This window comes from Camelus dromedarius, chromosome Y (assembly GCF_036321535.1).
Source record: "Camelus dromedarius isolate mCamDro1 chromosome Y, mCamDro1.pat, whole genome shotgun sequence".
NCBI lineage: Eukaryota > Metazoa > Chordata > Mammalia > Artiodactyla > Camelidae > Camelus > Camelus dromedarius.
The window spans coordinates 12,398,056-12,421,985 of record NC_087473.1 but is presented as its reverse complement, the minus strand read 5'-3'; the positions used below and the strand labels follow the sequence as shown (position 1 = coordinate 12,421,985).

General features: G+C 37.7%; 1 protein-coding gene across 1 annotated transcript; it reads right to left on the bottom strand.

Annotated features, from left to right (window-relative positions):
• Window positions 1-21,936: 21,936 nt before the first annotated feature.
• On the bottom strand, window positions 21,937-23,701 carry LOC135320429 (heat shock transcription factor, Y-linked-like). The gene is made up of 2 exons (XM_064483545.1): window positions 23,189-23,701; window positions 21,937-22,713 (listed from the first exon to the last, which is right to left on the bottom strand). Exons 1-2 carry the CDS (start codon window positions 23,699-23,701, stop codon window positions 22,021-22,023), a joined length of 1,206 nt encoding a protein of 401 aa, XP_064339615.1. The 3' UTR covers window positions 21,937-22,020.
• Window positions 23,702-23,930: the final 229 nt, after the last annotated feature.

Sequence of the window (23,930 nt, the reverse complement as noted above, 5' to 3'; positions counted from 1 at the left end):
TACCTTTTATTTTGTTTGCTACTAAATTAATTTGGCCAGAACTTCCAATACTGTGTTGAATGAAGGTGAAAGTGGACATCTATGTCTTGTTCCTGGTCTTAGACAAAAGTGTTGTAGTCTTTTACCATTGGATATGATGTACACTGTAGGTTTTTCGTACATGCTTTTATTATGTTGAGGTAGTATCCTGTTCCTATTTTGTTATGTGGAAAGTTGTTGATTTTGTCAAATGTGTTTTCTGCATTGAGATAACCATGTATTTTTTTTCCCTTTATTCTGTTGATAGGGTGTATTATGTTGATTCACTTTGATTGACTTTTTTTAAATTGAAGTATAGTCAGTATACAATGTTGTGTCAAATTCTAATCTACAGCATAGTAATTCAGTCATGCACATATATGTATATTTGTTTTCATATTTTTCATTATGGGTTTCTATGAGATATTGAATATAGTTCCCTGTGCTGTACCAAAGAAACTTGTTTTGTCTCTTTTATATGTAGTAGTTAGTATCTGCAAATCTTAAACTCTCAGTTTATTCCATACCACCCCCTTTACCCCTTGGTAACCATAAGTTTGTTTTCTATGTCTGTGAGTCTGTTTCTGTTTTGTAAATAAGTTCATTTGTGTCTTTTTTTTTTTTATTTCACATATGAGTGATATGGTATTTTTTCCCTTGCTTGCTTACTTCACTTAGAATGATAATTTGCAGATCTATCCATGTTGCTGCAGGTAGCATTATTTTATTCTTTTTTTTGGCTGAGTAGTATTTGATTCCATATGTATATGTGTGTGTATACATATACATATATACATACACATACACGCCACATCTTCCTTATCAAGTCACCTACTGATGGACATTTAGATTGCTTCCATGTTTTGGCTATTGTAAATAGTGCTGTTTTGAATATTAAGGTGCATGTGTTATTTTCTTGCTGTTTTTGTTTTGGGGGTTTGATAATTTTCTTTTGTATTATGGTTGAATTCTCTTCTTTTGGGGTGTTTTTTTTTAAACTGTATTGTATGTTTTTGATTAATGGTTTTTCAGGTATGTTAACCCATTACTATATCTACTTGATTTAGACTGATCATCATATAGGCTCAAACACAATTTTTAAAAACCTACTTTTCTTACTCCCATTCTCCACATTTTATGATTTTGATCTTTTACATCTTCATGTTTATTCTTTTGCTGTTCGTCATATTTATCATTGTACTTCCAATTGTGATTTTCTCTTTTCTATAGATTCTTGTTTTTTTTTTTTCCATTTAGGTAATACCTTCCAATATTTCTTTTACAATAGTTTTTAAGTATTGCTATATTTTTTAAGTTTTTCCTTGTCTAAGAAAGGGTGATTCATTTTAATGCCAGAGGTGTAAAATTCATGTGAAAGATTTTCCAGACCTGAGGCCCAAAGAAGCACTTGAAGCATGTTGCAGCACAGAAGCATTGGATGCTTGACAAAGAAATGGGTATGTTGTGAGTGTGATTGTATTTGCTCCTTGGACATAAATAAATGCTAAAGGCCTACCACTTGCATTTTCATAGGAACAATCTTTGCTTTACTCATTGCATGCATGGATATTTTTCCCTTGAGTTATGGCAGGTAGATGTTTACAGAAGTTTCCTGTACTCTCTTTCAAGAGTACCTTTAGGAAAAGTTTCTGACATTCTCATCAGAAAATGATGGCTCAGATGGCCCTCTGTACCTCTGTGTTACCCTCCACTTTGACCACTGTTTTCTGATCCATAATTTCATGGGGAATCAGGACAGTCCATAATTTAGTAGCTACCTACTGATAGGGCAGTGCATGGCAGGCATGTTTTAGGCCCCTGTGGGTATGTCTAGGTAAAAGCTATTTCTGTAAAACAGCAACAACACCATCCCTTTCTTCTTGAAGCTTATGCTCTACTGGGAGGAGAGAGATGTTTACCCTAAATCCACAGCTGATAAAAGGTATTGGGGAAGAGAAGTAGAGCGCTGAGAAGAAAGTCAGGAGATGAGGTTGGGATGATTGCAGTTTAAAAGAGGAAGAAATAGGAAAGCTTCTTTCAGTCAGATAGAGGGAGGTAAATGAGGCATTGCAAATCTTAATGTCTCCAAAGGATCTGTCCAGCTGTTACAAATGGGGGGATTTTTGCAAATTGTATTATGCCAGGCAACCCTTCCTAAATGATGCGCCTACTATACTGCATAATATTTGCACTTTTGTCTAGATGACAGAGTCAAATTCACTGGCATGTCACATTCTGGGCCAATAGGCACGAGGAGTGTTGGGGAATCCTCTGTGGAGGTCTCCTTTCCTCTCAGAGTCCCCACTTTAGAGTAGGCTTGTTGAGCCCAGACTCCAGTCTTCTCAAATATAACAAGGTCCAGGTTAAAAAAAAGATATTAAGGTAGAACATGTGAAATTACTACAAATAATAAGTGCAGGTAGTTTTAAGTTAATTATCTTAAAAGTTGAAATGGCTGTTTTTTATTGAACCCAAGTTACTGATTTAACAGTAAAGACTGCAGGAGCTCTCAAAAAGAGGAAGCAGTTGGGTGAGCAGTCAACCTGAGGCAGGAGGTTGAGGTACTGAAACTGAACTGACAAGCTAGCAGAGGGTTTGAAGATGAGAAAAGTATGCCCAGAGGCAAGATACTGAAGGAATGCTAACCACATAACTAGAAGTTTCTCAGTGGGTAAGGGTGTAACAAGGAACAGATGGTCAATGCCTGCTTAGCATGGTTCATCTTTGGTGGTATGGTGAGACTGAGGGAGAGTGGTGATGCCACGTGAAAGGCTTGGTGTTCTGCGTATGGAGAGGAAGCAGTGGACTGAGGAGGGGACTTTAAAATGCCAAAGGTTTTAAGCAGGAATAAATGTGAAATAACTTAGGAGGTGATTTTCAGCCCCCTGGGACTCCCTGCAGGAGACAACTGGTAACTAACTTGATGGATTATTTGTCCCTTTCTTGGCACCATTTGAACTCCTAGGTAATTGAAATCTGTGTTCCTTGCCCTGGGTTTTCAGAGAGAGCTTGGAGTGCTTGTTGTGTACAGTCGTGCATCTGTGACCCAAATGTCAGATTCTGCTTCAAGTGCTACCCCTGCAACTGCCATGCAGCATCCAACCCCTCTGGGCTGGCCACTCTTTCCACACTTGTTGAATGTGAATGAGTGAGGACTCCATTTTGAAGAATAATTAGGACAAACCTGTTGGTAACGTACTCCGCCTTTCTCCCCAGTAATTCTATAGTTGATGATCATGTGTCTCTAAGAAGGAGAAAGAAAAAGAATAAGCTTCAAAACATTCTCTGTTGGAAAGAATTTCTATTTGAGCCCATAATCTGCTAAATCTGGGTAAGGGGTTAATCTTTACCAAGAGATACCTGATTGGATACCACTATCTATTTTTATAGGCACCTAACCCATATACAGGGAACCTCACCATAAGGTTAGGGAATAGCTCTCCTCTCATAATCTTCCTCAGGAAAAACTCAAGTATGCAATTCCTGGAGATGAGGTAAAGAAGAGATGTATGAAAGACTTTATCAGAATCAATAGCAAAGTTCAAACTGATGTCACATACTCTATCGGATTCACAAGTAAATAGTGTTATTTGTGATGAAGAAAGAACAGATTGAGACAAAGAACAAGATACAAGAGTTACATGGTTAGAATTACAGCATGTTTTCCTACTTTGTTGTTGTGATGGTTACATAACCATTCTCTGTCAGATCTCCATAATCCTCTTGGGGCTTGGTGGGAGGGGTGAGCAGGAGAGGGAGTGAGGGCTCACATCCTTCTGGGAAGAAGGTGAGCTGAGAGAGGTGGTAGGGAAGAGCACTTAGTAATTCTGCCCTAGTGTTTTGTCCACTGTTTCTTCCCACAGTGACAGATTCAATATAGCTTTTTATCTGGAAAACTGGAAGTTCTTGCTTTATCAGGGACATAAAGGCTTATGAGGCAGTAAGTTCCTAGAAAGGGCTTTCTCCAGTATTCAACCACTTAGAGAAGAACTTTTTTTTTTCTTTGTTCTTTCCGTTGTTAGTGCTGCTGCATTCCACTCTTTCCTTCTCAAAACTTCAGACCCACAGGCAGGACTCTCAATGAGACAGATGATTTACTGAGGGAGTAAATGGATAAGTCTGTTTTATGGAAGTCTGACAAGACTTGCCTGCTCATACATTCACTTGTTGTGTGTGTGTGTTTGTTTGCCCACACTGTACTGAGAGTGCGTGTGTCTCTGCTGAGTGGTTTAACCGAGAGCAGTCTTAAACCTTTATCATACAGGTAAGAAATGGTAGAGCAACCATAGTTACTTTCCTTTATGGCATTTACTGCGATGTGTCCAGTTGTTGACTATTTTCATTCAAGCAGAGTCATCAAATATTGGGGTCTGCCAGCTTAGTAAGATATTCTTGGGTTTGGCATGGCATAATGTGCTTCTGCTGCTTAGGCAAAAGCAACTCTGCATTAATGATGTCAGTTATACATATTTGTTATCAGATGTCATCAGTATCCAGGAAACCAGTGGCCATTTCCACCTGGTCTTTGACACCAAGGGCCATTTTGCTGTTGACTGTATCACAATGGAAGAAGCAAAGGTAAGTCATGTGAGCCAAGTTAAGTGGACTTGGTCATTTTCCAGTCAGATAAATCCATCACTGAGAGGGAACTGGGGCCAGATTCCAAGGATATTTGCCATTTCTAGCCCCTAGGGTCACATTTTCTTGTTACGTTTTGTTGATGAGATTGAGTGATAAATGCATACATTTCCACCAGTTGGTGTATAATAATGAATTTTCACACAGGGCTGTTGCTGGACAGAGTACTAATTTAGTAACTCAGTCTCTGACAGACAGGAATTTTGGCAGAGGAAAAGACTTGTCATCCTGAAGTTCTGGATAGAAGGCTTGACACTTTCATTCCTTAATTTTGCGACCTCTGGTGAAACTATGTAGGCTTTCTGGAACATTTGTTTTCTCAATAAATTGTTACAATGCATTTCCTTGCTGGGTTGCTCTAAGGATTTGAAGAGCATGTTAGTAAGACTGCTAACTAACTTATGTTCCATAAGAGGAACATACTAGGTAATGGAATAAACTCTAAATCTATGACAGCCTACCCCCAACCAATCCCCAAATTAACAGTCAGATACATTGCATTTCAAGGAAACTTCCAAGGGAATGTCCTTCTGTTTGGGGAAGTCCATTCTTCCTTTGCACTGGAAACACTTTTTGGGAAACCAAGATCACCCCCAAGTCATCTATTCCTCTCTTCTCTGGATTTGAGGTTTGGGGGTAGCTTATCCTTATCCATTTCACATATAACCCAGGAACCCATATGGTGACCAAATGCCACCTCAAAGTGATCTACATTCTTGTGTCCCAAAGAGTGTAAGGCAGCAGCAGAATTGTCAAATGGCTACACTGGATTTGAAATTTTAACCTTGTGCCAAAGCTGAGAGATCTGGGAGGTGTTGGTTAAGCTTGTTTACTTGCTGATTACTTCTCTGGGGAGATGGCTGAAGCATTGCCTATTACTGCCCCACCTAGGTTGGCTTGAGCCAACAGTGACAGATCACAGGACTGTATGGGGCAGGACTTCCTGGGCCTCAAGAATGACAGGGCACATCTGGGCATTTTTTCATAAAGATTATTAGTCTGCCAGGCTAATTATAAGTTATTGAAGAGGCAGAGAACCAAACCACCAAAAAATCTACAAAAGGGATAATCAGGTCTCTTCAGAAATGCTCAGACTGATGGTTTTAAGGCATGTTTTTCCCCTTGGAATTAATGGAAATTAATGGAAGACCAAGAGAGTGGAAATCACTGGATTTGAGAATGAGAGATTACATCTTTCTGTGGTTGCAGCAAATTTAGTAGATTGGAGAAAGAAGAAATTATGGCAGGGAACACATTCATGATGAACTTGCTCAAGACTAATGGGAACTAAGGCAGTGACTCATCTAAAGAGTAGGGCTGGGTTGAATGCAGTTCAGATCTTGAAATAAATGGATGGCTGAGACAGCAGTGAGAGGATGGTGCCTTAATGCTGTACTTTCAGCTTGTGTTAGTGAAAACTCGAGGTAGGTAGGCATAAGAGGTAAGTCTCTGATTATTGAAATAGAGGACAGAAACACTGCTGAGAGGGATTACAAAGAAGCTCTGTCTGAGAGGTAGAACTGAGTATGACTAAATGAGTCCCCATTCATTGGTACTGGGCAGTTTGTGTTCAGTGATGGTGGCGATGGTGAAATATCAGAGATTTCCCTTTGTGTACTGTTGTGAACAACAGACCTAAGCAGTGTATGTTCTGTTTGTTGAGACCTATAAACACATGGGTTAAAGAAAGCAAAAAGATGAAGTCACAATGCATCTAAGAAATGGAGAGACATTCATGGTCTTGGATTACCATTCTTGAACATTGTAAAGTTAGCAGTTCTCCCCGAAGAAGAAGATAAGGAAGGTACTAGAAAGAGACAACTAGATAAACATGGTTGCTGAAGGGGCCATGCTTGCCCATTTGTTTCTAGGGAAATAGAGTTTGGTGCAAAAGGAGATGATCATAACCATGAGTATAGAGCATGTATTTGGCAGACTGAATACAGGAAACCACAGGTGGACGGGACAGAAAGTCAAAGTTAATTTCCAGGAAAGATGAAAACTGAGTAGTCAGATTTGTTTCTAAGGGAGGCCTGGGAGGAATTTTTTTAAATTTATTCAGTTATGCATTGTAGAAAAGGTAGCAGAAAGTTAAGCAGATCTCCTGAATCTGTTGAATGGAAGGGGCAGGGTAGAGAGTTTTCTATGGAATCTAATGTTTGAGATTTAATTTAGATGATGAAATAAGGCTTCACTGGGCAGTGAAAGTGGGGCTCATTCCAAATGGGGAGAATGCTCATAGTGTGTGTGATAAAGGGAGCCCATGGAAGAATCCAGGATGTTATGTGGAAGGAGATCTGGGCAGCTTAATACGTTAGAGGATGAAAATATGAGTGGGGATGGTGTAAGGGTTGGGGGTCAAGGAACATGGAACGAGTGGTATATGGGACATGTCCTTCACTGGCCAGATGTTAGAGAGAAATATTTAAGGCATATGAGTCATGACTTGCTCAGCTGCTTAGCCTTGTACTTGGTATAAAACTTCATTATTATTCTCCCCTGCTTATCTCTCTCAAATGCCACAAATATAGGCAAGGACTTTAGATATTATCCCTTTGGGTTTATGTGTTAGGAAGATTACTCTGGTGGTACTAATTTGGATCTGCAGTGAAGGGAAAGGGAAGAAGACTGACTTAAGTAATCTGCTGAAGAGGCTGTAGGAGAGAAGAGAGGCACTGAAAGCCTGAACTTGGACAGCAGCAGTAGAAAAGAAAATGGTTTGCAGATACTGAACTCAGTAAGAAGAAGCCATAGGACTTGCAGAAGGGCCAGGCATGTTGGAGGTGGTGACGTGATTACAAGTCAGAGATCATTGCTGGAAACACTTCCAAGCAGAGAGGTGGCAGAGCTGAGGTTTCCTTTTGGTAGGATTATACTCAAGAGAAAAAGTCAAGTGTTTTTCTCCAGATTTGCTATCTCTGAGAGGACTCAGAAATTGACACATTCTGCAAGTTCCCCTGCCCAAGACTATCCTTTGAATGTGTCTGTTTAACTCCTAGAAAAGTCTTTTTTACTTTCCCCTACTCCCAGCCCTCTTCTCCATATATCTCAGACATTTTATGAGCAATTGTTTTGGAGTCCTTTAGCTCAGGTAGACTTCTTTTCATCCGTTATATCCTTGATCTTTCACGGCCTTGAACACGCATGGATACACAGCCTAATCCAGACCTCAGTCTCTGATCTGGCACTTTGCTCCACCTTAGAGACTGAGCCCCCATACCTGGAATTAAGGATTGAACTGGGGAGACAGGAAGGGGAGGGCAAATGGGAGACAGTGGAAAGATGTTACAGTTTTTAAATGTGGGACAACTAAGATGTAATTGGGTTTCTGCAGATGTTGAGGTTACCCCAGTGTTAAGAGATTTAGCATTTTACCCACCTGGCATTTACCCTGTGAATGACCTAACCTTGTAGTTACTGAAGATCTAGGTTCTTGGCAAGTTGGACAATTTCTAAACAAGAGGGCCCAGTATGTAATTCTGAGCTATTTGGCTACATTAGCATTTAGAGGACAATTAAAGTGGTAGAAGTTGATATGTGGAAAGCCTGCTGAGGCTGGCTTTTGCAAGACTACTCAAGTGTACCATTAAAAGTTTTTTCCTGCCTTGGACTTACTCTTTCAGAGTGCTGCAAACCTGGTCAATTGATTACATACAAAGGATAGATTCAGAGCTAAATTTTAAATTACTATTGCTGGAAAGTTACAGGTACCTCATTCATTTGTTGAATAGTTACAGAATATATTCTGTGTCTCATAAGCAAGTAATCTGTGATGTTTCAAGGATTAAGATGCACTTTGGAGTTTGTGAGTTAATAGTTCCAGGATAAAACTCCTCACATGACGGAGGGAGGTGACTTGGCACTGGAGACATCTTTAAAAAGATAGGTGATACATTTTCCAGACAGAATTTCATATGTAGTGAATAATGACTTTTAGGTAGTTAAGGGCAAATGCCCTTGTGTGCAAGGCTTTCAGTTTGGTGCTGTGGTAGAGAAGTGAAGAGATGGTAGTGTTGCTGCCCAAGCAGAAATGGTTGATTATTAAAGGATCTGCAAAAAGTACAAGGAGAAAAAATTTATGTATGTCTGTTTCCCTTTCCCCAACCATCACCAATGACTGTTAGCTAAAATGACTCTGTTTGCATTGGTCCCAACTCAGCTTAGAGAGCATATCATATCATTCAAGTGATATACAGGAAGAAATGGAGGATGGCAGGTAGAGTTGAAGTGTGAGGATGTCCCATTATGCATGCCAGTAGAGTCTATTGGACTTGTCTAGCCTGGAATATTTGGAGCTTATGAGTCAGGGTGAAAGGAGAGCAGGATTAGCCTCTCCTGAATGTATTTTAGAGTCACTCAACTAAAATTAACAGGATGCTTCAGAATGTCACATCCTCAAAATGTGCAAGATGATTGGAACTTCTCAGAAGAGAAAAAGATATTGCATCATGACACAGAAAGTGCAGAGCTAGAGAGGTTCAGAATTTATTCTGAATAAGGGGCAATAATAGTAAAAGGAATTTTAGTAACTGTGTGTTGAGCCATTTTTAAGTTAGGGCTGCAATTTCAAGGTTCTCTTTTCTGGTCATCTAGGACAGTGAGTTCCTTTAAAAGCATGGAGTAGAGCTCAACAGGCTGCTAACTAGTAATACAGCATTAAATTTCTCAAAACAGTTCTTAATTGGATAAGTGGTTACTGTATGGAAGCACAGTGTGCTGGCACTGTGAAAGACTGGGAATGCAAAGATGAGGAGAAAGTGAGGGAAAGGTACTCATGAGCAGGTAGGTGGTGGTTGGGTTTTATGTTACCAGGGCTTCCAGATGCTTGGATAAGATGAAGTGTAAGCTTTTCTTGTCCTTCATAAGGATAGGACAGGGAAGTGGACAGATATAAAACTGCTTTCAACACCCTGGACATTCTGTCTTTGTCCTTGTTTTCCTACCTTAGAGGACTTCTTTATCTCCTGTAACAGAATACCTTGAATATTTTACATCTCAGAACCTAATGCTTTGTATTGAAATTGATTGTACATTGGGTATTTCTCCCCTTCCAAGGATTTGTATACTTTGGTTAAAGGAATGCCTCAAATCATGTTCAGTGTCTTAATAGCAGAACCACCAGCACCATCATTACACAAAACACAACCCGGCTGCCCTCAGGCATCATGTTCACTACCATAGTCACCTGGGTATACACTTGGTCTGCTTTGCTCCCTTCCTGCCCCATTCCTGTGGTCATTTCTGCCCTCTAAAGATACATCCAAATTCATTTCGCAGGCCCCGAACTTTCGAAGGATTTCTCTTCTATCTCTTACCACAGCTGCCAATAGAACAGAAATTTTACAAATATTTCTGCTGTTTTGCTCTTTATTGCCAAACAGAAGTCTGAACCCAGAGGCATTCCTGAAGTTGCTGATTTGGGGTTGATTGTGTGTTGGCAGAGCAGTTGGATTCACTTTTGCTTTTCCCTTTTGAAAGAAAAGTTCTTAGCCAGCCTAATTTCCCCCTGGTGTGTCTCTGGCTTTCTTGACTTTTCATTGGCATGTTTGCCCAATGTATTAATTTTTTTTACATTTTTTTATTGAGTTATAGTCATTTTACAAAGTTGGTTGTTTTGGGTGGGTGGGTGGGGGAAATTGAGTTTATTTAATTTTAGAGGAGGCACTGGGGATTGAACCCAGAACCTCATGCATGCTAAGCATGCACTCTACCACTTGAGCCATTCCCTCCTCCACGGTGTATTAATTTTTATTTCTGTGTTGACCCTGTCTATTTCTCTAAGGTTTTCACTTGGTTGGTCAGGTAGGTATCTCTGACCAGGGAGCTAGGCCATGTTCATTTTTGTTTTTATTTGGATGCTCAGGAAGTTTGAAAATAAGCGTAATTGTTACTTTAATGGTAGTAGACATGAGCTTTGGGTAGGAGAGGAGTAGGGTTCACTGCAGAGAATGGTGATCAGATGGACATGCCAACCATGGCCTTTGAACTTGGTGGCAATATCCTCTCATCTAATTGACTATCCTTTGCCATGTTGGCAAAGCCCAGATTTACTTTAACTGCTTGAATTAATAAGGCCTAAGATCCAGAAGTGTGGGATGGTGGTGGTCATTGTTGCCTTCCTGGGTTAGTGGGTTGTATTAAGTAGGTTCATGTCTTTGTAGCACCTTGCACAGTGCTGGATGTGCAGCAGTGGAAATAATACTAGCTGACATTACTGCTTTGTCAAGTCCTTTATGATCGCTTGTCTTGTTCTGTCCTCTTATCAGTTCTGTTTGGTATAGAAGTGTAGTGTAATTATTCACATTTCACAGATGGAAGAAGATTCCATACTTCCTAAGCTGAGGACACAGTATTTAAATCTAGTACTCTCTTGCATTGGAGAGAGCCCAAGCTTTAGTCACTTTGCTTAACGTGTCCTTCTTTCCCATCTCCAGTGCAGATCACAAGCAATGCTACAAGCAAGCTGGTGAATCACAGTCAGTCATGAGAGCCTAAAGATGGAGTAGGGAGTAGAATATATAGAGAGGAAATATGGGAGCTGAGTAAGAGTAGTCTCTGAGCCCATTTAGTGTGCCCCTTTCAGATGGCTTTCTGGTCATCTGACTCTTTCTCCCTTGTCCTTTTATTCTACATTTACCTAAATCACTTCCTGACAAGCACCCCAGTGTTATGTGCTTGCTTTAAAAAGTGTGATGCTTATTGTATGACATTTTTAATTTCTATAGTCTTTTTATCGCAGCAAAGCTGAAAACAACCTACATTTTCACTTTAAAGAGGTGATATCCAGTGGGGAATCTGGGTCACATGGAATCAGCACTGTACAATCAAATGGGTTATGTTTATATGAGTTAATATTGTTTACAATTAAGAGGCTTCTAAACATCTCTCTGGAACATGGTAGGCACTGGATAACCAGGGGACTGGTGAGGCATGTTCTTGATACGAGGTACTTTGAACAGCTCCCCCTGGTAGAGGTTATTTGAGCTTTACCAGAATTTCACATGTCAATGAAGAGAAATATAAAGTAGATGATAGTGTACACCACTTAAAAGACAAATGAGAGGAAAGGGAATTGTATGCAGAAAGCATCTACCTGTTTGCACAAACCTGTTTTACCTAACCTGGTCATGTAGACATGTTTTTGCAACAGCAGAGTTAAGTTTCTCGCTGCAGCTCTTTGCAGCTGTCTTCCTAGATTTTGTAGGAGAAGATCTATCTATCAGAAAATAATGTATCTCAGAGAAGCAAATGATAGAAAGGTTGATGTGTGGCTCTTTTAGATGTGTCAATAATTTTTTAACCTGTAGTTGGTTTAGCTGAGTACTCTTCCAACAGCTACTAGAAGATTCTGAAACAAAGATGCCCTGTGAGCCAAGATTCCCAAGCGGCTAAATTACTAATTCAGTATGGCAGGTTATAGGCTCTGAGTGGTTAACAGAGTTTTTCCAGGACAAATCCAACTCTGCCTGAGAAAAGGCTGAAAATAGATTGGATAATAAGTAAGTGACTCTTTTTCCTGATCTTGCTTTTACATTTTAACTTGGTTTCCTTTACTTTGTGTGATAGTGCAAGTTGTGTAAAGTGAGGGAGTTAACTGTGGGTACAAAGGGAATCCCACCCTGTTGTTTATTTTCTTCCTATCTCCTCTCTCTTACTTCCTTTTCCTGTTGCTTAATTCTATTTTATATGCACCCTCACCTTCATTAGACAGAATTTCTGTGAGAAAGTTAGATAGTGCCTATTGCCTCAGCAGAGATGTTCTTTTTGATTATTATTCTTATTCTAATCAACACATTTGGCTGTCTCTTATAGGAGAAGAGATTACCAGGTGGTTAGAGAATGGTGTGAGCTCCCTTTTGGCTGCATCCATCAATCAGTCTCTACAGGTTAGCAGTATAAAGTACAGTTTGGGACGAGAGGGGAACTTTGTGTTCAAAGGTTCTCATACATTTCTGTTGTAATGTCTCTTTGGGACTCTTTAAACCTGAGTTCCCCCTCAGGTTTTGAATTTTTAAAAAGTGCAGTACTCCACAGGCTGGGATGGATAGGAACTTGTACCTGTACTTTCTGCACTCCTAATTTTATCCTAAAGAGAAAGGTTTCTTTCTAGTTTTTGGTTTTATACCCTGAAATTACATATTACCCTGGTAATACTAACCTGATGTTATTAGATTGTTAGGAATTGCAGTGTTAGATTTTGGTCTTCAATACTACACCCTAATACCTGGTAGCACTTTAGGGGTCCCCAAGCCAACCGATTCACTAATGCTTTAAAAGAACTTGCAATACTCACTGAAAACAGTCTCACAATAATAGTATTATAGGGAAAGGATAATAAACTTTAGATTAAAGTCAACCAAAGGAAAAGCTTCAATAGGACACGGTCCAGAAAGTTATACACACAGACTTTACAATTGTCGTCTCACAGTGGAGTAATAAATATTGCTAAATATTTCTGGCAGTGATATGTGACAATAGACGTGAAGATTTGTCAGTCAGAGAGGCCCACCCTGTCTTTAGTGTCCAGAGTTTTTACTGGGGGTCAGTCACATACATGTGGCTGACCACTTCTGTGGCTGGTCCTCACCTCCAGTCCCTCCAGTGGTGGGGCTGATACCCAGTAGGTGGGAATCCCTACCATTTATCACAGTTAGATTGTCAAGTGTAGCTTGAATCCCCAAGATAAACACAGACACCGTTATTATACTGGATGTTCCAAGGACTAAGAGATCATTTCTTGGGAAGGAGGAAAACTAGATTTCTTTTTACTACACACAATTTCCTCCTGGTTAACAGCTTGTTTTTGGTAGGTTTGTTTCTATTTGTATACAGTTTAAAGCTACATTCCTCTTTTTTTTTTTTTTTTCTTTTTCTGTCCAGCGATGTCTTTTAAGTATGTAAGACCAATTTGATTGGATCAGAAGTGAAAAAAACAACCTAGAAAGTTGTAATCAAGAAGTCTAACCTGAGGGAGTGAATTCTTGACCCTGCCATGGTTACGTCGAAACTGAATTTTCAGTAATTTCTTTTGTAATGGTGGCAACTATTGCACACCAATTATATACCTACCAATGTTTCATCTACCAGAGTTTCCCTTCTTCCACTCCTGCAAAACTGTACTCCTGTGGGCAGCTGCACATTCATCAGTGGGCACAAAACACATGCATAACTGGTCACAGAAATATAGCCCCTTCCACACACGCTTCCATTCAGACAACTTCACATTTAAGAAGTTCAGGTCTTATGCTCGCCCAACTAAAATACTGGCATAGTGGAGACATTTTTGGTTCTTAATTAAATATGCTGTCCTGGAATGTTGGATGTGATGTTCTGTTATAGCCTTTTCTATTTGTAGGTTTTTACAGTTATCAATTTTGGGGCTATTAGAACATACAAATTAAAAATACAGTGTCTCCCTGGAATTTACTCCTTATAGCATCCTTTTGTTTACTTTTCATTTATCATAATAGTTTTTCAATATCTATATATCATAGGTAAATCCTGATTAAATGTGAGCTGTATTTATTTTTTTGATGCAGTCTACCCCTAGCTTTTTGTTTAACTCATTTAATGTTTGATGTATTTTATTGATATATATCACTTTTTATGGTGCTTTCTGTTTACCCAGCCAATCTATGTATGCTGTTCCCCCATCCCTTTCATAATCTCTTGGATTGTTTTCTAACCTTACAAACTTTTTATTTATTTTTTCTCAATGATTTTAAATGTTACTCATTTCTGATTCTACTATTTTAATAATTACTATAGGAATAATGATATGCATATTGAAATCACTAAGGTTCAAAATTAGTCCACTTTTTTATCCTATTTAGGGTAGTGGGACTTGAGAATACCACATCCCTCTCCTCATTATCCGTCTTGGGAATTGAAGCGTTTCTGGCCTTATTTTGGAAAATTATGTTTTCCTTCCTTTCTCCTCTATTTTTGGAACTTAGAGTTAACCTGCATTAGGCCTTTCCACATTAACTTGATGCATTTATTCTTCTGTTTTTCATATTTTTGGCTTTCCATGATGAGTTTAAGAGCAATTTCTTCTCAGCACCCTCCATTTTTCTACTTTTCTCTTCAACTGAATGTAAACACATTCTTTCAACCTATTCCATTTTGTTTTTATTTCCAGTTACTGCATTTATCATTCCTAAAAGTTCTTGCTGATTATTTTTCAACTCTGCTTGGCCCTTTATCAAGATTACCTTTTGTTCTTGCAGCTATTTCAGGGAAGTTCCAAGCCTTATTTTTGTGGGTGTGTTTCTCTATCATGGTTGTTTCTATGCCAGGTAATATATGTAAAATATGATTGCTAAGAATATTAAGAAGCCTAAGATGATTATCCCTTCCTTTTTAGATTATATGCATTTCATCTTTCTGGTCTCTGCGGTGTCTGTCAGACCAATATCACCTCATTTGAATTGAGATTTCCTATACTGCCCAGACAGTGTGAAAATCCTTAGGTTTTAAGCCCTTAGGAAAATGGGATTGTTTTCAGCTCAGCTGTTTGTGAGGTTATAGGCCCTTTGGGGACCAGTAATGGGGCAGGGTTTCCTTTTAGATTGACCTTTAGTCTGACACTTAAGCCTGGGTTTTGGTTTCTAATTCCATGTCCCTGAGAGTCATCAAAAAGAAAGCCAATAGTCTCAGGGCGGAAGGTAAAATTAATTGTCTTGCTCTGAGTTTCTTTTGCTCCTTGCTTTGAGTCCAGAATTTCCTTGCTGCCTTCTCACCCATTAGAGCCTTTCAGGAGGATTTTAATTAAGTATTTTCATATAGTGTTTTGGGTTGTTTTTCTAAAGCAGGAAGGTTGATTCAGACTAAATTTTGCCCACCATAACTAGAGCTTGTAACTTGGAGTTTGTTTTAATTGATGGGTCCCTTTGTTGAATTCAGTGTCTCTTTCATTCTCATTGTATTGGTTTTATGAGAAATGACTTTCAGGTTAGAGGATGTAGTGGTTTAGAGTGTGATGGGCTCTCTAGTTTATTTTGCAAAAGTAAATCAGGTTGCATGCCAGCCTTTTCGCATGCAGACCACTAGCAGGGCCACTTGAGGGCTTGAGGTAGAAACCAATGGTAATCTTCTGGTAGAATTATTATTTTCTGTATATAGTCTGTTTCCCTGAGGTTTATCTTATAGTCAGGCATACATACTCAGTACACAGACTCAAAATTTTAAAAGGAGTGATTCTTCTGTAAAGACTCACCTTTGAACATATATTTACTGATTGCTAGTGGGCACAATTCTACATGTCAAGGCTTATTATTAAAACTTTGCACAGCTTTAAAGATTACTGCTTTCCTAAAGTGATACTGTCAATCTGTAGCCCTTCACTTTTAGAAATAGTGACAAACAAATGAAATGAAGTGACTTTTATACCAACAGTGTGAATTTTATTCTGGGCAACTTAGCTCTGTTTTCTTGCTTTATTGTTTGTTTTGTTTTTTTCTCCTTTGCATACTAAATCCATAATGTGCCTACAGAAGGGCTCCGGAAAACATGCAAAAGCCTTTGTACACATTCTAGTTGACATAGGTAATGTGAAGCATTTCTTCTACTCTTCTGAGTACTGATTTTCTTTTTCAGACAGATTCTTCAATTCTCTCTCTCTTTTTTTTTCCTCATAGAGGGCAAAACAGCAAACTTTAATTGACATTCATTAATCCCTGTTTGGTGTTTTCAATTCCTGCAAACAAAGTCAAAGCATTGTCTTTTCCTTATCAGCTAGATCAACCTCTGCATTTTGTTATTGAGCAGATTTTTTTCCCTCAGACCTCCCTTACATCTGTACTATATATGCATTATATAAGAAAAGTATAACTGAGGGTATTGGGTGCCTTCTAACTTAACTGTCTTCTCAGTGGCTCCCATAAGGACCTGAAGGATGAGTCAGCTACACTGACCTAATAAAAAAATTAAATCCTTCTAAAGGTCTTCAAAAGGTGTTCTTAGATTTGAGATACTGGTCTTTGGATACATGAGTTTTCTTGACTTACCTGAACATTAGAGGATATCTACACCATTTGGAATACATGTAACACCAAAATTTTATAAAATCACATACATATATAATTGGTACTTTGACTGTCAGTACACTTCCTAATGGCAAGGCAAAACTTTCAATCCTTCTAATTTCTGTGGCTTCTCACATCAAGCTCAGAGAGATTTAGCAGGCCATGACTTCCATTACCTTTTGATTTTGGATTAAGTGATACCTATCCAGTGTGTCAGATTATAGAAAATTGTTTTGGTCACTGCCAGACCCACTACTTTTTACTTTCAAGATTTTCATATTGTTCTTCTAAGAGCCGCATTACTCAAAGCTTTAGGTTGAGTTTGGTTTTTTCCTTCCCTCTGCATCAATTTCCCAGAAATTGATAAATTTATTGTCTGTGCTCTTATTCCATTCTATATAATTTCTTCCTTTTTTCTGGAGTCTCTTAGGTTGCTAGATTAATTATTCCTTGGTACTAAAATGGTGTTTTATTCTCTAACTCTAGTATTTTCTTTCCATTAAAAAAAAGTGGGGCCATGTATTCACATTAGTAGTTGAATCTTAATTGGCAATGGTTTGGGTAGGGAAGGGGTGATTCTTAAAGCATGCTTATTCTGTCCTAAATAAAACCTCTATGTACATGCAATGTAAGTGAGGTTGAGGACATTTAGAAAGGACACATCTCTTGTAAGTTTCCTTCCTTCCCTCCCTCAAAATGTACTTGCCTTGATGTCTTTGAGACCTTTTCAGTGAGTAAGCACCTCTGTGGAGTTATGTGATATCTTCAGAAGGGAGCATTATCCCAAGTGATATCTTTTTTTTTTTTTCTTTTTTTACTTTCAATCTGCCTATATTTTTATGCTGAAATGAATTTTTGGTAAACAGAATATAAATGTATTGTGTTTTTTAATTTTTATGATTTCTTTTAGTTAGTATATTTAAACAATTTATATTTGGTGTTAATTATTTATATGTTATGGCTTTTCACTTTTTTTCCTGTTTGCTATTAGGGTTTTTTGTTTCTTTCTTTCTTTCTTTCTTTCTTTTTTTTTCTTCCTGCTGTGGGTTACTTGAAGACAATTTAGAAATCTGTTTTGATATACCTGTAATGTTTTTGAGTACATCTCTATATTCCTTTTTTAGTGATTGTTCCAGATATTATATTGTACACACTTAATTTATTATGGTCTACTGACATCATCTTTTTGCCAGTTTAAATGAAATATAGAAACTTTACCTCATTTTACATCTCTTAGCATTTCCCTGCTTGTGATTATATTAAATATTTTCTCTACCTCATTTAGCAGTTTAGCATTATATAATTCTTAATTGTGTTATATTTAGTTTTCAAACTTCCATTGTTACTTATAAATTGTATTTTGGGCTGAAATTAAACATTTTTATGCTTCAAATTTTTTCCTTAGTTTCAAGTATGTTCACAATTGCTTACTTAAGCACTTTTCAGTGCCATCTTTAAAATCTTAGTCAGATAATCTTGACATCTCTAGTGGGCATTTATGTATTATCATTTTTTCATTCAGTTGAGAGCTTTACGTTTCTTGGCTTCGCAAGAGATTTTTGTACGTGTGAAATTTGGACATTTACAGTATTATATAATGAGAATTGAACCTTATTGAACTTCCTTCTGTTGTAGCTATTTGACACCACTTCAGCAAGGGGAGGGGATATTCCACCAGAATTCCAAATTTCCTTCTTAGCTCCCTTTCATTCTCAAGGGGAGAGTGCTCCTCATTATTAATGACTATGCAAGTTCCCTGCAGAGTTGAAGGCAGGGTTGAAATCCAAGGTCTGTACTTAGCCTTCCTTGTACTACCCTAACAAAATGTTGGGTTGCTTTTTTATTGGCTGGTGCAGTGGAAGTCCACACAGTATTTGCTGGCCTGGCTGAGAGGACACCACAGTTTTTGGTTATGTTTGGCTTAAGTAGAGTGATTATTATTTAAAAACTTTCTGCCTTTGTCAGACACCCCTTTTGTGGTACTTTGGATAGAGAAAGCAGACTCTTTTAGGGGCATTTTTATCTGCGTGTTATTTGCAATTCTGGGTTAGCAAGTTCTTCAGGCCCAAGTCTGTGATATATAAGGCAAAAAGAAAATCCAGGTATATACTCATAAACACATTGTTATGACAAATGTCAAAGACACACACAAGCACAATGTCACACTACTGTATACCCATACCTGCAAATAACAACAACATAAAGAAACTCCAGAGAACTCACCTCATCATTCCGTGGATCTTTAGATCCCCTGTTAATTAAACTATTTTCTCCACCTTTCAGATTCTTTTTGCATTTGTTTTATATATAACACCCAAGAATTTTTGCTGTACTTACAGGTAACATTAGGAATAGTATATCTACTTTATGCTATACACAGAATATTTGTGTTACTCTTCCTTTTGGGGCAAAGTTGGAACTTACCTTTACAGTTGAATGACTTTTAAACTAGTAAAAACTTAAATAAGAAGAATGCTTACACAGATATACCTTGTTCTGCATCTCAGAGAATCTTAGAATATTTTCTAGATGAGACTGTTTTGTAACTGGCTTAGGTTAAAATCATGTTGTGTTATGCTTTAATGTATAAAGAAGTTGTAGGGGTAGGGAAGGCATATTCAAGTCAATCTGACCTGTTTATTTTCTACCTTTGCTTTTCTTACTCTTCTTTTTCTGACACTTTTTTCTATCCTTACCCTTTACATAATTTAGTACACAGCCTAACCATCTGATTACATCCCCTCATTTTCTCCCATGATTTTTTTGTTTTTGCCCCCATGTCCTCCATTTATCTAACTTACAATTCTTTATTACCTTTAGGCACCAAACTTTTAAGACATTTATTTATTTATGTTTAATATTTAACCATGTTAACTGAGCTTTATTCTGCCTAATACAGTTATGAGAATTAAAAGTGACACATCAGGGGCATATGGACAGAGATAACGTTTATAATGTGTCATGAAATGCTAGGGAGAAGTCAGGATTCCCTCAGTAGAGCAATTCAAGCACAATTTGAAACCATATGTATGTAGTGGAGGGTGGCAACCATAGGTTGCCAGCCTAAGGTCTCTGGATGTCCAAATCCATACCCCATCCCAACCCCAGCTATCTCAGAGGACTAACTGGATGAATCTTGTCCCTGTAATGCATTTCAGCATACTAGTTAGGAAACTACTATAGATAAAGGATTGGCAAGTACACAGCAAGTTCTCTAAGGACCTGCCAGGCAAATCAGAAGATGAAAAAAGAAATTATAAAAGAGGCAAAGGAATAATCACTGCATTGCAATGAAATATAAGGGGAAAAATTTCTAAGGCAACCATCCAGATTGCCCAAAATATCCAAATTTGCATAATGACCAGCTCCCTGAAATGTAATAAGAGATTTTGCAGTTAGTACTTGGAATATAACCAATGAAAACTAATTTCAATAAGTTTCAAAATTCTTACCTCTCTAATAAATACTACTGTGACCAAACTTTCAAAGAAAATTTTCAGTGAAAGAAAAAGAGTGAGCTGCCATGAACAACATCTTCATCTACATAAAGACTCTGCAGGTTCCATGGTGAGTTGGCTACAAGGGTCAGTAGAACAGTGTGGACTGGGGGGAACTTTACCTGTGCTTCCCTGTCTGGAGTACCACCACAACACATGGCCATGACTAAATATTGTCAAGGGTGTCTAGAGGAACAGCCACAAAGTCCTGGTTGCCCAGGTATCCTGGCAGATTCATGCCTGTTCGTTCAGTAATGACTGGCAAGCAGGCCCTCTGCTCAGATGCATTTAATTGTAGGTTGTATTAATTACAGCTTGCCTTGGGAAGGAGCGATGAATTAAGTGACTTCTATCCTGGCCCTCTCCATGACTTCACTTTGATTAAATTGAATATTCACAGAGTTTTTAAAATATATGTTCATTACTACTGATGATTTTTAGGGAACTGAGGGATGTTTAGAATGGGTTCTAATAGACTCTAAATTTCTGGAAAACAGAATTCACTTCATAATTTGGATTGACCCATTGTTCTTTATGTAAATTTAATAAATGTTTATTGACTTGGAAAAAATTCTCAATAAAGAGTGAAGTCCAACTATGGTAACAGTAAAGGATGTGAGATGTTGTTGAGTAATAAGAGTTTATTAAGTTAACATTTATTTACTGCTAGTTTAGTCAAAATTGAAAAATATGTTATCAGATAGGCACTGTGCTAAGCCTATGCCAATGTCCAAGATAGACAAGGAAAAGGAATTAAACAGGAAACATCTGGAAGAGGTGATATCTGTGCTTATACAACTAATGTAGTAGTGGAAACAGGCAAAGAGAGATTCTTCCCACTCCAAGAAAGTGCTGAGGCCAGTTATCTCTGAGATGGGAGTTGGCATGGCTAAAAATAGTTTGTCTCAATGCAGCTCCAGATGGAGCATGAAATAGAAAGCTATGAAACCACTAAGGTAAACAGATGCCAGATCTTCAAACGACTTGTTAACTATACTGAAGCTCATCAAATGCCAGCATAAGGATTTATGTCTGTCTTTAGATGGAACAAGAAAGCAACATGAAAGTGTGCATTAGAAAATATAGAGTGGACTCATGAAAGGAGGAAATAAAAGCACAAATAACCTAGGGTGCTTTTGGGACAGTAGAGCAAAAATAACCCTTTATAATACCTCTTGTAAAATATCACCATGTGCTGACAGTGATGCGATCTATGACTATGTCATATCATCTTTGTTATTCCAGTGATGATATAATTGTCCTCATGGTTACTGGGCAGACTAGAATATGCTATACATTTTCAAGTATAAAATGTATTTTTTAATGAAGGCAATCTTTGCCAACTAAAATCCAAGTATTCTTTTAAGTAACTGGTAGAATGTAATGTAATTGATAAAACATTGAAGTAAATACTATTTACCTTTTCTAGATTTGATTTGTATCTGTCCCTTTTCCCATGCCATCCTAATTTAGACACCCATTCAATTTATCCTAGGCTATTTTAGAAATCATTTACTTCAGTAATTACTTAATCCCATTTCCCTCTTCCTTTGCTCTCATAATTTCTTTTTAAAAAAATGTTAATTAGATATAATTTACTTAGAAGGAGGCATGACTAATAACTAAAATTTTCGTATATTAAAAAATAGTAAAGTATTGAAATGAAGCATCTTGCATTGAAATGAAGCATCATTTTTCTCTTAATTATTTCAAAAAATAATGAAAATGAAACAATGAAAGTGAACATGTAAGTTTATTGTTCATGTAAGAGAATTGCAGGTATTTGTCGATATTTGCAAACATCTTTGTTATCCTGCATAATCTGGTAGTCCTTTCGTAGATCAGCTGTAATTAAGATGACGTTCATAAACTGAATATGGCTGATGAGTTGCCCTTGAAAGAGATGCAGCTGATGTATCAGCTATCACTGGCACTGGAAACCGTGGGTTGCTTTCTGGTTGAAGATTAGAAAAAGGACCTTCATCGGCCGATATGTTGTGATATCTATTTGGAAAAGTAGAAGGCTCCACCATCAGTCCAAAATAATTGCTCTGTATAGGAGACAGGATGCGGTACTGAGAAGTAGAAGTTGTAGTTTTAATGAAGTTCACAACACGGCCATTTGCTTCAGTGTAGCTGCTTTGTGAGTGCATGTGGAAAGTGGTCAACTGATTAAAAATAGCATGTTGATCCACTGCAATTTGTTCTGTTCGTCTAACTGACATTGATGATGGAGGATAAAAATCACCTCTGACTGGGGTAGTTGTATCAGCAATTATGTGTCTGGTAGAGGGCTTTCTTATTAGAGGCATGTTTAAATTTGCAGGAGGTAAAAATGCGCTTTCTCCTCTAGTGTCAGCCACAAAACCAGAATTATGATTATCCACATTACCCCCTGCTTTAAAGTGCTTCTTGTTGAAATCTTGAGCTAATGAAGATACCAGAGAAGCATTTTTAGTCCCAATTCTTCTTTTCATTCTTACTAAAAGTTGGGGACAGCCTCGTTTAAAGTTTGGATTATGATAGAACTGCAACTGAAACCAAAGGAGAAAGTTATTTAGTGACATTTTCAATTAAGATAAAAGAGAGCAACAAACCTAAACTATAAAATCTGATTTGTTTCATCACACAAAGTTAATGTCATCAAAAGTACACGTCCAATGTTAAGTATTTTTAAAAATTTACTTATTAGGAACAAACATTTCATTTTGGTCCTCAAATAATAATGTGTTGTATATTTACAGTAACAGTAAATACCAATTTAAGTGGCTTCAAGACTTGTATTTAAGTAGAGTTCATTTATAATGTTCTAAGTTGCTAGGAAAGTTTCTTATAATCCCAATTGTTTTATGACCAAACTGTCTTCAATTAAAAAATAAATATTTTTAACATTATCTCATCTCATTTTCAAAGTCTATTTTTGCCCATATATATGAACTTATTTACTAGTGTACAAAATTAAATCTTATATATTCTACATAAAAGTAGTAACTGAAAATTTCTGAATACCTTGCTTAAAACAGAGACTTCTTTTTCTTCTGCCAGAAAGTCAGCTAGAGAAGCAGATCTTTGAAAATTCTGCCGCACTTTACTAAACCCATAAAGGTTAAGCTGTCTAACTAAACTTTTCATACTTCCAGTTTCAAATATTCTGAAAGGGGCCTTTCTTTCCAAAACTTCTTTCTTAAAGAGATCTTCATCAATCACTATAGAAGTTCCATTCTCATCCCACCAAATGGATTTAAATTGATCACTCCCAACTATTTTCCAGAGTTTTCTTGGAAATGTCAGAGAACGAAAATCATTATCTTCATCTGGTTCACAGACACAATGTGTGTAACATGGCCTTTTTATTAAGGATTCTTCAGACAAAGTCTGAAAAGCATTTTCTTCAATCATAGACCTCAAGTCCAAGTCCCCAGAGAATGTTTGATCACACAATGGAGATCTGCTGGAGTTTCCTGAACCAACTGGTCCACCTTTAGGATACACATCTAGAATTTCTGAAGAAATGTTTGCCATCTCAAATAACTTTTTCTATAGCTACTTTTCTAATCTGCATGACTTTGAACACTGCAGCTTCAAATGTTGCTTTGGCAGGCCTGCACAGATAAACTGATAGGCCATCACAATGGTTCTCAACCTGAGTAGCTGTGACATCACAAAATGACTGGTCTCCTAGCAACCCAAGTATAACATTCAGCCAGTGTTTACTTCTGTTTGAAATTTATGCAGTTAAAATAAAATATGG

Excerpts from the sequence above, each read along its gene's own strand:
- LOC135320429 (XM_064483545.1), bottom strand. The coding sequence starts at position 23,701 with ATGGCAAACATTTCTTCAGAAATTCTAGATGTGTATCCTAAAGGTGGA. Across the intron at positions 22,714-23,188 it reads AAGTCTCTGTTTTAAGCAAG|TTGCAGTTCTATCATAATCC; the intron begins GTATTCAGAAAT and ends CTTTGGTTTCAG.